At 37.6% G+C, this 18902-nt stretch overlaps 2 protein-coding genes across 2 annotated transcripts; one reads left to right on the plus strand and one right to left on the minus strand.

Moving 5' to 3' along the window:
- Nucleotides 1–62: 62 nt before the first annotated feature.
- On the plus strand, nt 63–8284 carry vti1b (vesicle transport through interaction with t-SNAREs 1B). The gene is made up of 6 exons (XM_079842503.1): nt 63–348; nt 665–723; nt 3585–3776; nt 5493–5666; nt 5820–5881; nt 5967–8284. The coding sequence occupies exons 1-6, from the start codon at nt 252–254 to the stop codon at nt 6058–6060; spliced, it is 678 nt and encodes a 225-aa protein (XP_079698629.1). The 5' UTR covers nt 63–251; the 3' UTR covers nt 6061–8284.
- Nucleotides 8285–11048: 2764 nt separating this feature from the next.
- Nucleotides 11049–17721, minus strand: arg2 (arginase 2). Its single transcript, XM_079842999.1, has 8 exons — nt 17296–17721; nt 17124–17196; nt 14092–14266; nt 13466–13625; nt 13182–13276; nt 12482–12586; nt 12094–12230; nt 11049–12015 (listed from the first exon to the last, which is right to left on the minus strand). The coding sequence occupies exons 1-8, from the start codon at nt 17404–17406 to the stop codon at nt 11828–11830; spliced, it is 1044 nt and encodes a 347-aa protein (XP_079699125.1). The 5' UTR covers nt 17407–17721; the 3' UTR covers nt 11049–11827.
- Between the last annotated feature and the right edge of the window lie 1181 nt (nt 17722–18902).

Consider the following 18902-nt stretch of genomic DNA (forward strand, 5'->3'; position numbering starts at 1 on the left):
TAAAAAAAAGAATGTCTTTGGTCTTTCGCTCCTTTTTGTTTTCAGGCAAAATCTAAAGCACCTATAATCACGAGGTCCGACACGGAAGCGTCAGCTGCTGTCCCGAGGATCTTGTTATGGCCTGAGTAGCCGAATTTATTCTCATTTTCAGACCACAACAAACGCCAAATTCTCAGTTCTTTTATTACATTCTTATTGATTTCGAAAAGTCACGTTTATTTGCTTTAGTCTTCGTTAAAATCTCTCCCAATATGTCTTCTGAGGAGTTTGAAAAGCTGCACGAGATGTATAAATGTCTATATGACGAAGTGAAGTTGATGCCTGAACGGGTGCAGAGGTGCCAAGGAGGTAAATAAACTCTTTATATCTAGAACTGAATCATGACAGCAGAATGTGTTTCCACAGAGAGTATTCAGACAGTTGAGTGCAGGTACTAGTGTGTTTATGAGAACAGGACATGAATACAGATTTGGTATTTAAGCATACGTTTTTGCTTTTCAATCTTATTTTACTCAAAATTATGATTATTATTATGATTATGTCTCAGGAGGCTGTAGATGGAAACAGTAAGATGTCAGTCTACCCACGATGTCCCCCATTGTCAGTTGTCTGTCTTTAAGGTGGCTTTCTGGACTGCATCTTTATCACTCTTTTTGTTTTTCAGAGGAAAGGAAGAGGATTGTAAGGGATTTTGATGAGCGTGTTTCAGAGGCTGAAGAAGTGGTATGTTACAATTTTAACTTTAATGTCAGTTTTTATAAATCGTATATAATTTATACTAAGCTAAGAAATAGGTTTTTGAGAGTGCTATCTAGTGTAGGCAGGATGAGACCGAGTCAAGACCAGACTAACACTCCTTAAATTCATAAAGATCCACATTATTGATTAAAAATAATTAATTTATCATGCAGTAAATAGAATTATAATAATACACCTGTTAGCTATATATATAATATATAGACCTGTTACCAATAAAATAAAATAATTAACAACAAAATTAATCTTTACACTGCAGAGCTGGTACAGAAGATGCACCTGAATTGCAAAAATAATGTTGAGAATAATGTTAAAAAAATGTTTTCAACATTTCCTGATATTTTACTCACCCCCATCTCATCCAAGATGTTCATGTCTTTCTTCCTTCAGTCGAAAAGATATTAAGTTTTTTAAGGAAAACAATCCAGGATTTTTATCCACATCATAGACTTTCATGGCAACCAAAATGTTGAAGGTCCAAATCAGTGCAGTTAAATATAAAATATAAGGAAATTTTCATTTTGAAGTGAACTAATCCAGAGTAATTTTCAGAGCTGAAAACATCCTTTTATTACTTGACCAAGTAACAAAAAAATAACATTCCAATAAATTGCGGGTGGATGAGAGATAAATCATTGTGTTTGTTTCATAAAGACATTTTGCGAGGCCTGTGGGCGCATCATTCCGGTTGCCGTTTCTCCACATTGGAAGTTTTCAAAACACGTGTAATGACTGGGGAGCCCAAGCTCATTATAATATGCAAAACTGTTATCCAATCATAGCAGTGGGCGTTTATTTACAAGTCTTCAATGCGGCACGCCTAGACTGGGTAAACCCAGCCTGATCTGCCGGCGATTTGATTTCGCCCTGCAACTCAGCCTGGAAACCTGTACATTAATTTCTACTGCTTCTGTTACACTTTTGCGGGAACCAAACACAGACTGGCTTATCCACCTGGATATTGGCGACACAATGACAGATAGAGAAGTGATGTGTCGTTGCCCGTTGATCACACCTCTTGTGGTCTGATTGGTTGAAGGACTATCCAATTGCATACAGAGTCATTTAATTTATGCTCGTTTATCACGCCTCTTGTGCAGTTGAAAATACATAGCAGACTCCCCAGACCAATGTTCAATCTTAAATTGAGCTTGGTCTGGTGATAGCCAGACAACGGCACGCCCATAAAAACCAAGTGTTTGAAGAGCTAGGCTCAAAACCAGGGTAGAAAATAGCCTTTTACTTATTCATTATGATGTTTTTGAATGTAAAATGACCCCTTCAATTTCCCAGCAGTTGTGGTCTTGACCGGTCTTGAAAGAAAATCCTCTAAATCTGAGACCGAGAGAAGTACGAATGTGGTTGAGACCGAGACAAGACCAAGACCTTTAAAAAAATGTTCTTAAGACCCCTCTCAAGACCAAGACTGGTCTCGAGTACTACAACACTAGTGCAATCCCCATAAAATATTAATCTCAATAAAAAAACTAATTACACTTATTTTGGCAGTTATCATTAACTTCAAGCAGAGGTTAATAATGGAAAAGTATTATGATATTCTGATATTGACATTTTTAGGCATTGACATACTGTTGCATAAAATGTATGTTAAAAGAGTAGGAACCCAAATGAAATTTACAATATTTTTTCATGTGAATCATGCAATGTTTATTAGAAATTTAGATTAGAAAACAAATTTATGATCTCTATAAAAAAACAAATGGCATTTGATTTGGCAGCTGTCATTAACTTCAGGCGATGGTTAACGATGGGAAAGTTTTTATGATATTTTGATATTGAAATTTTTGGGCATTGACATAGTACTGTTGCATAATATGTACTCTAAAAGAGTAGAAACCCTGATGAAATTTACATTACATTTGCATTTTCATGCAAACCATGCGAGGTTTATTAAAAGTTTAGTTTAGGAAACAAATTTATGGTCTCAGCAGATAGGGTAGAGGTTGGCAGCTCATTCCAGGTGCAGAGAGGGTGAGCTGTTTGGAGTAATACATTAATTCTCATAATTCTCATGAAAGCTTTGCTGATTTGCATCACTCAGTTTGTTTGGATCAGTTTGAGACACCAGGTGGCAGTGGTGCTTAAGACAAGAAGTGACTGTCTGCCTTGTTAGGACACTGTACAAACCAGTGCAAAATGTGTGAATCAGTTACAGTACATTGTGTGTAGATAAGTTACTATTGTTGTATTGTACTGTTATTACTACTGTATATAACATTACAGTTATTTATTGCTGTAGTAATAACAATACACAGTACATTAGCTCATTAGTATTATTCTTTAACTACCTAACACTTTACTATTGAAAAGTTTGGGGTCAGTAAGATTTTTAAAATGTTATTTATACTTTTATTCAGCAAGGGCACTTTAAATAGATTAAAAGTGTCAGTAAAGACATTTATGATGTTACTAAGGATTTCTATTTCAAATAAAAGTTGTTCCTTCTGTTCATCAAAGAATCCTGTTTACAGTTTTCAGCATTGATAATAATAATAAATGTTTCTTGAGCAGCATATCAGAATGATTTCTGAAAGATCATGTGACAGTGAAGACTGGAGTACTGAGGCTGGCCGCACTTTAAAATATAGGAAAATAGAATAGTTATTTTAAATTGTATACATTTTTTCCCAATATTAGTGTTTTGTATTTCTGATCAAATAAATGCAGCCTTGGTGAGCCGAAGTGTTGTATCTCAAATTTTTTTTTTTTTTTAAACTTACTGACCCCAAACTTCTGAATGTTAGTGTATGATGTAAATACACAGTAACATGAGCATTAACTGACTGAATGTGTGACGTCTCTCCCAGCTTCAGGGCATGGAACAGGAGCTGTTTGGCACTCCATCATCCTTCCGAACCCCCATGTCAACAAAGATTCGATTGTACCGGCGAGATTTGGCCAAACTGCAGAGAGACATACGCCTCTCAACAACACCAGGGTTTTCGAGTCACATTGGAGATAGCAGACAGGGGATATATGCGGCACAGAATGACCAGAGTGTAAGTGAAGTCTTGCCAGACCTTAGTTACAAAGGAGTAGTTCACATAATAATGAAGATTCTGTCACGAATTAGACGCATTCACATGCATTTGAAAGGGTTAGGATTAGAAAGTCTTTCAATTCAATTCAATTCAATTCACATTTATTTGTATAGTGCTTTTCACAATACGTATGGTTTCAAAGCAGCTTCACTGAAAATGCATGCGCCTACATTACAATTTAAAGTGATTTGTTATCAGGTGAGACTGTGTCCAAGTTAAGTATTTCAGAAATGTACATATACAAAGCACACAGTTAGCTAACAATGTAGTATTAATCAATGTAAAAAAAAAATTAAGGCACAGACAATGGGCTAAGTGAAATAAGAATACATGTTGGGTTAACAACGAATAGAGTATAGTCTTTCTGTTTTTATGTGGAAAAATGTTTCATGGTTGGAATAAGATCCATCGAAAGTGAGCAGCTGATGACAGGGTTTCCTTTTTGACAGCAGAGAACGTGTTTATATCATGTCGACCTTGGTGTTACTGATGATGGACAAATGTTACCATCTCTGCTTGATTTGGATGAAGAAAGAAACACTGTACTTAGAGCACGCCTTGTACTTAGAGAGGTTGTTGTGTTTACATTTAAGCTACTCTTCCTCGATGACAGTCAGGTCTTGCTCAATGGTACAATGAGGATAGAGAATTTCTACATCTCTCCAGTTGGATCTAGTTTTCATCAGGCTAGAACTGGTTATGACCCATCACCAGAAATGGGTATTCCAAGAAAATTGAGTACGTAGATATTTTAAACACTAGAGATCTCTATCTTCCCTGTGTGTTTTTAATGACACACCTTGCCCGCATTCCATGCGTTATATAAGCTTGTAAACTGAAACCAGACATTCACCTATAGCGTGTTCTTCAACAAAAGAAGGTACTCATTTCTTTTTTTATTTGATTCATTGATTGATGTGTCTTATTCACTCAATAATTGTCGTTCTATTTATTTTGTCATTAAAAAAATTAGGATCCAAATTCCACCCATTTTGTCATTGTGTACACACACGAATGAAGAGTATGAGTATAACTCCCTACCACTGTAAAAACAAAGATGCCTGTTGCATTAAAGTGTAATTATTTTTTTCTATTACGCACACAGGAGGTTGCCTTGAGGTCATGCAGTGTGTCCCAAGAGTCATGTTTCTGAACTCTCTGAAACTGAGGAAGTGAAGGTCATAAGAAAGACCTGAAAAGAATAGCGTACGCTTCCTTTCAAGTGGACTTTATGAGGAATTTATGAGGCGCTTGTTTGATTCAGTGACAATCAAAAGTTCAATAGTGAGGAACAGTTACTGCTCCATACATATTTTTCCCATTCATTTTTTCATCTTCAGATGTTCTAAGCCGACCAAACCAACCATCACTGAGATTATAATAAGTATAATAAGACAATATCTAAGTAGTTGAGGGAAAAAGTGTATTATTATAATGTGATATACTATTTAATCAATTACTTATATTCTACAATAGACTTATGTTATTATGGATTATACAGCGTCTTAAAAATTACCTAAAAGTTGTGCTTTGTTGTAGTATTATCTGTATTTGATGTCAGTTAACCAGATCAGTAATTATGGCGAAAGTTGGACACTGGTATTATAAGTGAGAATGCAGCAGGTTTTAGTTAAAGAGTTACTAATTGTTGAATTGTTATGTTTGTTTTTGCAGACTCATCTTCAGTCCCAGCGTGCTTTGCTCATCCAGGGGACAGAGTCTCTAAATAATGCGTCAAAGAGTATTGAGCGAAGTCAACGGATTGCAGCAGAGACGGACCAGGTTGGCACAGACATCATTGAAGAGCTTGGGGAACAGAGAGACCAACTGGACCGCACAAGAGACAGAGTAAGCAAGGGATATCTAGGCCATTCTCCATTATTGTTACTGCTGAACAGGCAAGATAATAAACTGCACAAGTGAAATGGGTAGAATGAATTCACTTCTTCTTTCTTTCTCTTCTCTTACCACATCATTTCTCTTCTATTACTCCTTCATCAGTTGGTTCACACTGGCGAGAACCTGAGCCGCAGCCGGAAAATCCTGCGTGCAATGTCCAGGCGGTGAGAATTGCATACATTTTACGTCACTAGAAATATTTCCAAATCTCTTTCTGAGAATATACTCAATCAAGATTCTTCATTACAGACTGGTGACGAACAAACTGCTACTATCGGTCATTATCATCATGGAGCTGGCCATTTTGGGGGCGGTGGTCTACTTGAAGTTCTTTCGCAAGTAGGAAATGAGACACACAAGACTGTATAAGACTCACTCCACCTCTCCCTTTTCTTCTGCCTGAAGGTCACTGGTGTCTGGCCCGGTGACAATGTACTGGATGCTTTTGTGACTGTGAGTGTCACATGGACATGTATGAGTGGTTATTTTAAGCGCTAAACTGTATTAGCATAAGTAATGCTCTCAGGGTGAAAAGAAGATGGTCACCATGGTGCAATCAGACTGCTGGAGGATCAGGACGTGTATAAAGAGGAGAGATGGCCTTACTCCCTCCTTAGCTGTCTTAATCAAGGTGCCACGGTTATCTAGTAGATTTATGGACGGGAGGATGGTGTAAATGAAGCAACCAGTGAAAAGAGTGGGAAAAGAATATATGTATATGCTATCTATCTGCATTTTTATACACCTCAACCACTTTAAAGGGATAGTTCATTTAAATCATTTAATCACGCTCATGTCATTTCAAACCTCATTTTTGTGTCCATACAAAGAAAATCACTGGTGTCTAAAAAAAAAACATTGGACCGCATTGACTTTCATTGTATGGACAAAAAAAGTCTCACAGGTTTGGAACGACACGAGTGTGAGAAACGTATGATTTTTGAGAGAACTATCCCTCTAACTAGTACTGAACTTTTAACTAAGTGATCAGAATTACATTGTGTGCAAGTGAGTGTTAACATGGCATTAAAGCTGACAGCTCGTAGGGGTTCGTTCTTGAAATCGGCGTGTTTTTCTTTCGTTTTTCCTCCAATCAGTCAAAACAAAGCTGAGTGTATTCTAGGCCGAGAGAATGGCCGCTATAAACATGCACGTCACTTGCTTCATAAGCTTTGGTTGGTGGAGAAAGGGGTGTGTTTAGCCTGTCAGATATGGGGGCAGAGAGATGACAGTAAACATGACTGAGAATAAGTGACACAAACACCTGTTATAGTGGAAATACCAATGTCCAGTGCTATCAGGTCACCTTGAAATACTGACATTTTGCCATCTGACTGTTGGTATATCTTGTTGTTTTAAGACAAAACAGCAGAAGTGTCAGTGGAGACCAATCATTCGCAATCATGTTTGTGAGTGATTTGAGGTGTGAGCAGGTGATTCAACTTTTACATCTTTTATAATCCCCATTACTTTCTGCAGTCATACGCAGATTTTGTTGTGTTGTTGAGATTAATCGCATTTTGAAATGCTCATGCTTTGTCATAAAATTACAAAATTGGTTAATTAAAAAAATGCAAACATGAGAAGTCGGGTGTGATTATAAGGTGTGTGTTCCAAATGATTTTAATGTAAATGTAAATAAAAAATTAATTGCTCCGCTTAACTGATTAAAAACTGCTGATCATATTTGTCAGATTCAGTTTCACTATTTGGCATTATTCATCATCCATCTAAGAAAAACACAACTGTTTATTCTAAACTTTAGGGGGCGGTTTCCCGGAAAAGGTTTATATTAAGCCAGGAGTAGGCCTTAATCTAGAATCGTTAAGCTAGATAAATTTAAAACCAACTGTGCTAATCTGAATTAGCATGAGGTTGCCTATGAAACATGGATTGAACCAAGAAAAGCTTAAAATTGCATGGAACTGAGATGCAAATCCAAGGAAAACAATGGCATTCAAATGCAACCAAAAATAACTTTACTAAACGAGAAAATTATTTTAAAGAAAGAAAAATCAAATAAATTCCCTGCGATCTGTTTGTAATGATTTCTATATGTGTGTGTGTATATACTGATATATGGCCCTGTTTACATCTAGTATTACAGTTTTTCTGAATTGCTAAAACATATTTCTTGAAACCATCACCCACTTTCTCAAAACCTTAAACACGAAACCAAATCTTCAAACTATTCAAAGAACCTCTGACTCTTCTGGCAAAATCAAACAATTGCCTCGAAACCATTTGATCTGTGCTCAAAATCAAACAATGCTTTCAGATCATACACACAGCGAGTCAATATTATAAACACTACAGATCATTCATTAGAGACTGCATCAAACAATGGAGAACACAGAATCCAGGGCATATAGTTACAGAAAAAAGTACATTGTAACAAAGTAAACACATTTTGAAATTACATAAAAAAGGTGAATAAATGGTGTACTGTATGCACTGCAAGTATAGTTTTGTACTGAATATTATATTATAGTATAGTAGACCTATTGACTGTCTGTATATTTAGCACTTGCATACTGTGAAAATAAAGTAACCCAACAGCAAAAGCCAAAAAGGTCAAAGAAAACTAAATGAAAAGTACGCTCAAAAGAGTTGTGCAAATGCAAAATCTATTTGTAAACATGTTTGTGAGTGATTTGAGGTGTGAGCGGGTGCTTCACCTTTTGTCGTTTATAATCCCCATCACATTCTGCAGTCACACGCAGATGTTGATGACTAATCCCACATTGAAATACTCCAAACTGGCAAAACTGGTTCATTAAAAAAATGAAAAGTCGGCTATGATTATAAGGTGTACGTGCCAAATACTTTCTGTTTTACAGTTTTTCACAATTGCTAAGACACATTCCTTGAAACCTTTACCCATTTTCCCACAGCATTCCCGCAATGCTTTCGGATCATGCAAACATGAGTCAAAAATATAAGCACTACAGAGCATTCATTAGACACTGCATCTACAAATGGAGAACACAGCATCCAGAATGTTACAGAAAATATATATATTGTATACAGTGAACAATTTTTGCAATTACATAAAGTATAACTGCAACTAAGGTGAATATATTGAATACTGTATGTACTGCATTTATAGTATTGTACTGAATATTGAATGTCTGTATATTCAGCACCTGCATGCTGTAAAAATACTGCAGTCCAAAAAGGTCAAGTAAAACTCAAAAATGAAAAGCATGTTACAGTAAGTTGTGCAACTGCAAAATCAAGGTCAATGAGAGATTGATTCTGCTTCAGCATCATGTCTTCATGCTGGGTCTGGCCTGAGGACTTTGTCCCCACCTCAGGCAATGTCGTCTCTTGCCAATTGAAAGGAAAAACCCTTGTGTGTGCTGGATCCAGCCTTGACAAGACTGTCCACACCTTGCTCTTTCTCGTCTTCATCCTCTTCCTCCTCGTCCACCACCTCTTATATGTACTCTTCCTCCTCTCCCTCTCAGAATGTTTCCATCTATTGCTCATATCAACATTCAGTGCAACTGTGTCACCTGTGCACCTGAACAGGCCTATATTTTGTACAGTTAGTTTGATCACATCATTAGAAATAAGCGAACAATTTTGAATCGTGTAAACCATGACTCTAAACCACTTTTGCCTCTAGTGTTTGTTTTGCGTCACAAATGTATCACAGCGCGATATGTGTTTTAATGAGTGAGAATGTGTTTAGAGTTTTGCAAAAAGAGTGCAGGAGATTTGCAAACAGTGTCTAACTATCTGAACTTGTTAAGGTTTTGCAGAAATAGTTTTTTCCCCCGACAAATTGGTTTAGGTTATTGAGAATTTTGTTCAGAGTGGGCTTTAGTGTTTTAGCAATTGTGAAAAACTGTTAAAAGTTAGATTAATGTTTGATTGCTCAGCTTAACTGATTAAAAACTGCTGATCATATTTGTCAGATTCAGTGCCACTATTTGAGAGATTCATTCTGCCTCAGCATCATGTCTTCATGTTGGGTCCAGCCTGAGGACTTTGTCCATATCACAATGTCGTCTCTTTCCAGACAAAAGGTAAACCCTCTGGTGTGCCAGATCCAGCCTTGACAACAATTCTCCACACCTTGCTCTTTCTCCTTCCTCCTTGTTCACCACCTTTTACACGTACTCTTCCTCTCCCTCTTATATTGTTTCCATCCATTGTTGATAGCAACATTCAGTGCAACATTGAGTCAATTTTGGCACTCTGAACGGACTTATATTATGTACAGTTGCTTTGGTCACATCATCAGAAATAAGTTTGAAACAATTTTGAGTCGTGTGCAAACAATGACAACTGTGATTGATAAATGTATCAGTGTGAAATGCGTTTTGCAAAAAAAGTGTATGAGATTTGCAAATGGTGTCTTAACTACCTGAATTACCTTTAATGTTTTACAGAAAGAGTGATTTATTTAACAAATTGGTTTAGGCTATTGAGAATTTGGTTCAGAAAATGGGATTTAGTGTTTTAGCAATTCAGACATATTCAATATATTCAAATGTTATTTTATGCTCTAAGGGCACCTATTATGCAAAATTCTCTTTTACATGGTGTTTTGAACATAAATGTGTGTTGGCATGTGTGTACACAACCACCCTATAATGGTAAAAATCCACCCCACTCCTTTTTTTTTTTTTTAAATCCCCATAAATCATAAGCATTGTCTCAGAACAAGCCGTTTGCAGAATCCTGGAGTGTTGATGGACACTCAAATTTCTTTCAAATTTTCATTATTTTCATTGTGTCAGCAATTTAATCAAACATTTAATCAAATTGAACTGCTTGTTTGCTGAAATCATTAAACTGTTGTGTATAGCCTAAAGCACGATTTAAATCAATGTTTTATACATTATAACACTTTCCAGATCGTTTTTTGCAACCGACATGCACTGTTGAACCTGCGTGACGTCATTTGACAGTTTAATCGCAATAACACATGAAAGGTAACTAGTCTAGTCACATGTCTGAGATAGAGATCATCAAAACAAACGGTTGTATCTGTTTCAGTTTTCGTTACGAGCTGTGAAGGCTCCGCCCTTTGAGAAGAGGAGCAGCAGCTCATTTGCATTTAAAGGAGGCACACAGAAAACAGCTCATTTTTCTCAAACCCAAAAATTGCCATTTTCAAAATGGCATATTAAATGATCTGTTTGGAATTTTGATCTGAAACTTCACAGACACACTCTGGGGACACCTGAGACTTATTTTACATCTTGTAAAAAGGGGCATAATAGGTGCCCTTTAAGAAGATTCTCTCATTTAAATGTAGTTATTGACCGGTCATCAGGAGTTTCAAACCACTCAATCAGGAACAAGTCACAGTCTGTCTCCAGTACATTAGTTTATTACAACAAAACATTTTTACCGAAACAGAGAAATGCAGTGACAAATGCTCCCTTCCGTAAGATAAGATATTGGTACTGGTGGTGAATTCAGTTCTAAAAATTTGTACGAAATGCATTCATACATGATTTTTCAAAGGTTTAATTAAATAGACAGGAAAATTTCTAAAATAACTTATTTCAAGTCCACTATTTAAAAAAAAAAGATCACTCAGTCTCAACCCAACCAAACCTGTAGGATTAGATTAGCCATTAAAAGCAGTCCTACGATACAAAAGAAACAAACAAACATAGAAATACAACAGAAACCAGTTATGGTCCAAAAGTGCAAACATGTTTCAAATGAAAGTAAAATCAATCAGTCCACCACAGTAAAGAGTCACCTCAGCCTCCAAAAATGTGTTATGCACATTTTCTTTTATGTCAAGTCCCAGAGAGTGATCAGGGGTTACACCCACTGATCCCATGACAGCTGACAAACATTAAAACATTTAATTTTCAGTCGGATTAGCCCTCAAATACAGAGAATCCAGATTTCAGCTGTCTTTTTTTAGCCAAGCCAAAATTAATAGCAGGTATAGAATAAATCTCACCCATGCAGCACTTTACCAGTGAGGTAACAATTTTTTTTCTGACCAAGACTACAGTAACCTTCAATTGAAATCTTAATCTGGTGCTCAGTCTCTGCAAATCCTTCAGTGTTGTTCTTTTAGACTTTGGAATGCAAAGTGGTTTGTTTGTCAAAGTCTTTGATTAGCTGGTGCTTCACAACCTCAGCTCGGTGTCCTCTTTTGATTCTGGAATCTTCGGGAAGGCAACATGTGCACCTTCACGCGTCTGACCGAGAGCAGATGCGATGACGTCAACGGCTAGGCTGGTTGTGGCCTCCACGGCCTCAGGCGTGGCTCCTAGTGTAGGATTCACTTCAACCACATCCATCACGGAGAGTAAACCTGTGTAGTCCGGAAAAGGTAGTATTAGCATCAGTTTTAGGATGCATTCGAGTTCAATTGTGAATTGTAGATCTGTACCTGTGTTGTGGATCTCCTCTGTTACATAGATGCCCTCTCTATAGGTCAGTCCTCCATTAACGGGAGTTCCAGTGGCAGGAGCCAGGGATGGGTCAAATGCATCAATGTCAAAGCTCAGGTGGATCGGCCTTTGTTTCCTGATATAAAAACAAGTAACTGTGATAAATTACATTGGTTGTCTCGTCTGATTGTGAGGTAGCATACACTGATTCAACTGAGATAAAGTGCCACGTTGTGTTTAAAAGGTGACAAGTCAGGTTAAATAAAGCAGCATGTGATCTTGTATGACATTGGTTGACCCAGAAAACATGGAGCAACATGCTGGTTGTTCACAGAAGTACCACTACTAGTTAAACAAGCGTGTATGTTTTTCGCAATATCACTATACCTTGCCAAGAGGTGATCCAAAGTGACCTCCATTACTCTCTGAATGCCCATTCTGTCAATATCCCGCATGGAGAAGTACTGAATTCCCAGGGTCTTCAGGATTACACTGAGATGAATAAAAACCTAATTATTAACAAGTATTAAATGCAGTTGTAAATATTTATGTGTATACTCTCATTTAAAAGTTTAGGGTCAGTACATGTTTAATTAAGTAAGGATGCCATTTAATCAAAAGCAACAGTAAAGACTTTTAAATGACTTTTGAACTTTCTATTCAAAGAATCCTGAAAAAATGTATCATGGTTTCCACAAAATGAAGAAGCACAACCGTTTTCAACGTTGATAAATATAAGAAATGTTTCTTAAACACCAAATCATCATATTAGAATGATTTCAGAAGGATCATGCGACACTGAAGACTGACGTAATAATGACGAAAATTCAGCTTTGCCATCACAGGAATAAATATTAAAACAGAAAGCAGTTATTTTAAAGTGTAATAATATTTAACAATATTACTGTAATGCAGGATTGTTGAGCAAAAGATATTCATTTCAAAAAACGACGTTTGTACGGTAACTGTCTCGTATTGGCTTTATTGTACACCTTTCTGTTTTGTGTCCTGTTGGCCATAGGCTTTAGAACAGGCTACAGGTGGCAAATCCTGGATGTCATTTTGGGACAGAACATAGTGTGCTTACTGCTCGCCTGGATCCACATCTCTGAGGCCGATGTAGACCAGATCTCTGGCAGACAGGAAAGGCTTTACCCAGGAAAATCCAGGAACTTCTGGCATCTGCAATTTACAAAGCAGAATATAATGGCTTTAAGTTTGGATGTTCTGAAGGACAAAGCTTATAAGATATTTCCTGGAGACAAATTACTTGTAATTGGACAAGTGTTACCTTTTTTGAGATACAGGAATTAAAGTCATGACAGAGATTGGATGATATCAACATATCTTTTGTGCAGGAATGCTAATCACCTTGTTCTGGAGGTCCTTAAGTAAGAATGCTACAGACTGGCCGTGGAGGTTTCCAGAAGGTGAAGTCAGAGGCGTGTTGATATCCGCGTGAGCATCCACCCAAATCAGACACAGGTCAGGGCACTGCTGAGCGTGGCCTTCCACTGAACCAATCGCTAGGCTGTGGGAATGAAAGCATTGCAAATGTTATCAACAAACGCAGCCATGCTTTGTTGAATTCGTTCCATTAAAAGGCCAAAATCAGCACACTCTGAGATTACACTGAATAATTTAATTTACTTTTTATTTATCAGACTAGTTTTGAAAATGTGGAAATATAAACAGCTTCTCGCAACAAAAAGAAAAAAAACCTTGACCTTTTAGAAGCAAAGTGATAAAACTCGCTTAACCACAACATTACTGCATGCATGTGCCAAAAAGACAAAAATGGAAAGACTTGTGGAATGGGTCACTAAATATAAACAGTGAGATTTTCCATTGGCAATGACCCATAACTATATATCAAGATAAAAGGCTTTGTAGCTTGTTCCCTGAAGGTTTAACAAACAATAAAGACCACCATACAGATTTTTTAGATTAGTTTACACTACATAAATGGGAAAAATACACTGTAAAATTGTGTGTACCTGTGGTCTCCCCCCAGCATGACGCAGGTATGTCCTGCCCCCACTGCGCCACTCACAGCTCCAGACAGCAGCTTATTGGCACATCCCACTGTGCGTGGGAACGGCACGTGCATAAAGTGCTCATCTTTTTCCAGATGCTTGAAGGTCAGGTCTCCAAAATCATGAACAGGGTAGTCTACAACAAGACAGGACATATAAATAAACTGACATGTCACTTGACAATTGCAGTTGAAATTAGCATTAGCCAGACTTTCTGCTTCTTTCCCACACTATTTGATTGACAGGTCGAAGCTGTAGGTGCAGTTCTGTCACTCAATCCCAGCACGCATCTGCCCAAGCCATGTAGTGGGCAGATAGGATTGTCGGTTGAGACTCCTATCGGAGGACACTAGTGAAGGTCTAAACAGCTGATGGGGCCCAGCATGACAGAACTAGACCAGCCTCAGTGGCAGTGTTGAATGATGATAGACGTGTGCACCATTCAGTGGCCTCTTAACAGGAATAGACGTGAACACGGTGGACCCAGTTAAAGTTTAAATAAGTATATTTAAAATACTAGAAAATAAAAAAACGACAAGGGAATTAGGGAGTCAGCCTTGACAGAAGCAAAGGGGTTTCAGTCGTCATCAGTAAAGATCAGATATCAAGTTCAGTTCATAACTGCCTTTTGAAAACTTCAGGTTCATGTGCCGTTCTTGCTCAGTTTCGTGTTTCTATAAGCAGTGAGCATGTTACACCTCTCGTGTAAACATCTTGCCATATGCATATGACATACACAACCAACAGTTTCTAACTGTAGCAAGCATCTATATTTGTTACATTGGATAAGCACTGATATAGTTTAGTCAAGAATGCTTGCCATATAGGGTGTATGGTTATTTCCACAGCTCCAAACACGTGATGCCAAGCGTCTGTAAAAGTGATGCAACAAATCAACATTGCATCAGCAGGTTATGAATAGATTTTATGTTAATTAAATAATATTCATGGGTAAATAAAGTTATGCTTAATAATTCTAAAAAATACATATTTTTTTTTCTCTAATCATAACAACAAAAGGTCGTAAATTCACAAGAGTACCGGTATATAACTAAGGACATTAAGGGTATTGGTTTTTTTTTCGCTATCAAGCAATCCAACGTCCCTCAATGCAAGAAAAATCGGTCTGTTAGTAATAGAGCTAGTGAGCCAATACAGACAAAAATATATAAAGCGCATTATATACACATTTTTAGCGATAACAAGGGAAAACCTCCACAGCTAAGGTGAAACGGGGTCTTCGAATCTGTGTCATATGTATGCCGTTTGTTCATAACCGCCGACGGAAAAAATGTCAGGCTTAAGATAGCAGGAACTATCATATTACATGGAGAACATGTAGTTACGTGAAGCGGCCCTGAGCTCGGCACGTTGTTTATGTGATTAACAGCTGGCTGACTGACTGACTGACTGACTGACTGACTGTAGGCGAGACTCATGAGGTGACTTGCACATTCCGATGAGCAACTCTGGAATCTCATGACTCAGAAGAAACAATTGACTGTAATGAGGATTTACACGTTTTCCTTCATTTAATTATAATTTTTAGTAACGTTAGTATCCGTGATGCATGTCAAAAGTAATACAAGTCGATACTAAAATTTAAAAAGATGAAACGATACAACTCTCTGCTCTTAAATGCTTGCCTTTAACATTTAGTTTTAAGATACTAACGTTATTGGTTTTTGCTTAGGTAACTTATTGAAAATAGGTACATTTGACTGAACGTTTTTTTTTCCTTTCCACCTCATTCTTTCCAGACAGAGAGGAATAATGAATGCGGCATTCGTTATTTAGTTTATAAGGAATAATTAATTATGGAAACTTGTAATTAAAAACCACGAATGTTCCCCAGTAATCTGAAGCCAACCGTCCCAGAGTTTTTGGTAGAGTTCTGGCGGGATCCGCGTTCACATTTCACTGGCACTGGCAGACAGTGGTTAATCCCGACAGAAATCCCATTACCTCATCAGGTTCATTTCTGACTACCCAAGGGAAAGAGCTAAAATAACATCACACTCTACATTCAGCTCCACATCATTTGCATGACTGCAGCCTGCGTCAGCTCATATCAAACTATACTTACGACAAACCTTATAGCACAAAGACTGATAAAGCCATTAAACTGCTATATAAAAGCGCTCTCCAACCCTTGCTGCGGTCTCACCTACAAGCACGCACTCTTTTTGTGCCACTTCTCATTGCTGTCCTTTTGTGAATGCAAAAACGCCTTTTGTGCGGGACAAGTTGGATCTGCTAAATGAATATATGTAAATGTATGATCCCTACTGAGCCGTCCCAAGGCTTTTGTTTATTACATAATACCCTATTGTTATGTGATGTGGCACAGGTTGTCTCGGAGCATCTCGGAATGCGTGGTGAGCGGCAGTGACGCACATAGTTACTGTAAATTGAACCCCTCCCTCCTATCCTCTTTCTCTTTCTGCGGCCAGGCAACATTCAAAACTCACTTATTGACCAAAACTCTTTGATTTAAAGTTTTCAAGCATTAAACACATGCAAGTGAACTATTCCTACAAACAGATGCTTCATTGTAAATTCATTCACTTTTTTGTAACTGACCGTTGGATGATGTAACCGCTAATCCAGGGCCAGCAGTGAGCTCGCGACAAATGCATTTAAAGAGACAGTTCACCCCAAAAATAAAGTTTCACTCCCAGCTAAAATCGATTATTCAACTTCATACATAGGCTACATATATACATATATATATATATACATATATACATATATACATATATATATATATATATATATATATATATATATATATATATATATATATACATATGTGTGTGTGTTCATTCAGTTTTTAAAAATTTCAAACGAAGTTAAAACGAAGTCTTTATTTGATGAGGCAGAATGACAACCGTAGACATTCACTTTTATTGTACGGAAAAAATATACAATAAAGTTGAATGGTTACTAGCTGTCAGTCGATAGATAAAAACAAATGCTAATAATGTACATACCAAGATTTGAAAGTCTCTCCACCAAACCCGCATCCCGGATGGCTTTGGGTCCATGCTCCACCCCTCTCCTTTTCTAAGTGAGAATAGTAAAAAAATTCAGTCACATCACTATGTTGTACATCGGTGAGTTTATGAGAGTTCTCCTCGAATGAATATATTAATTAAATATTACCTGTCCTTTGGAAAACGGAGCTCCCAAAATGGCAACAGAATTCGATCGGTTCTGCTGGCAGGAACTCAACGTGGATCTCAATAATCTGGACAGTGGTCCTCTCAAAGCCATGCTGACTCAAACGTTATAAAATTAAATACAAAAACGCAACGGAAGGTTTGTCTCAGACAAATAGTTTGTCGCCCGGTGTGGCTTTCTAATCCTCTGGCTCGGAACTGGCACGACGTTATTTAAGTCTTCCACTTAATTCATATTTATGAGTTGGTGAATAGCGGAAGGTGAAGCCCAAGCTTTAGCGTGAAATTTTTAGACCGCGCCCCCAAAATCTAACAGTCCTCCAGCATCCAATTGTTTGTTATACCGATTCGTTATACATCCGCTCGCCGCGGCGCGAACCACGTTTTTCTATTCATAGAGCGGCCAGCCTGCGTCACACCCGATGACACACCTTTCTCCCAGCCAATCAGAAGCCCCGCCAGTGTGGGTTTGTTTTGATGGGCGTGGCTTAGACAAATGAGTGGCGTGAGAGATGGGGTGCCTTTTTTGTGGTGTTGGAAATTTCCATCTCTGCACTATCGACTGCATATGTTTTTTTTGCTTGCCTACTGTCTCGTCAACAAATTCCCATCTTGCTTATTGGAAAACAGATCCAGTGTCCATAGCATGGCTGCACGGCAGATGATTTATGTTCTATAGAAAGGTCTGGAATACCTATGATGGGGTACCAAGCTGTTGTTGGCAACATAAATTGTCCCTTGGCCTATTTTCAGTGTTTACATCCAACAAATGCATCAAGGCTGACTCAAACACATAACCATATCTTAGTTTAGATGGTTGATATATTGTTTGGTTAGCTCATAGTCACTGATACTGTAATATTAACTGTAATATAGAGAGAGATCAGTGGATGTAGTCCATATTCTTTGCACTTTGGCTCCATCTGGTGTTTTTTTTAATACATATGTTTTAGACGCGTCTCCACACTCCTATTAATCATATCATATGGCAGAGTTCCATGACATTTAATGCCATGTTGAATTTTCTCTGTGTTTATGACAGAATGGTAATGCATTATTTGGAAGACATTATTGCTACTTTGAATTAGTTCGCTATTTCTGCATAAAATAAAGTCCTCTGGACGTTTGGTGGCACTGTAGCATTGATGTGATGTTGCGCGCTGTGTGTCAAAGTAGTTCCGGGAGATTGTTCTCGTTGGGCGGAATGTTATTAGTTTTTTCCTATGCACAAAAAGTAGTCTTCCTCTAGGGGGCGCTTGTGGGCTCAAAAAGGACCCCATTATGGTTTTGTCCTACTGAACACATTATTATTAATCTAAAAAACTGCATTAAAATAAATACATTAAACAAATGACACAAATAAACATCCACATAACCTAGTATCTCGAAAAAGTGAATAAATACCGTGGCCTTAATCAAGGATAATCCTGACTTGCGCTGAGAAAGGTATCAAAGCCGTCATCGTGCTATTTCAGCAGCATTCTTTGACAATGATTTACACCCGAATAATCAGACTTAAAATATTTAATAACCACTCAATTGAGAATTCTCAGTGAAGACGGAAAACACGAGAATAATAATTATAACCCA

Source organism: Gobio gobio (genome assembly GCF_949357685.1).
Source record: "Gobio gobio genome assembly, chromosome: 18".
NCBI lineage: Eukaryota > Metazoa > Chordata > Actinopteri > Cypriniformes > Gobionidae > Gobio > Gobio gobio.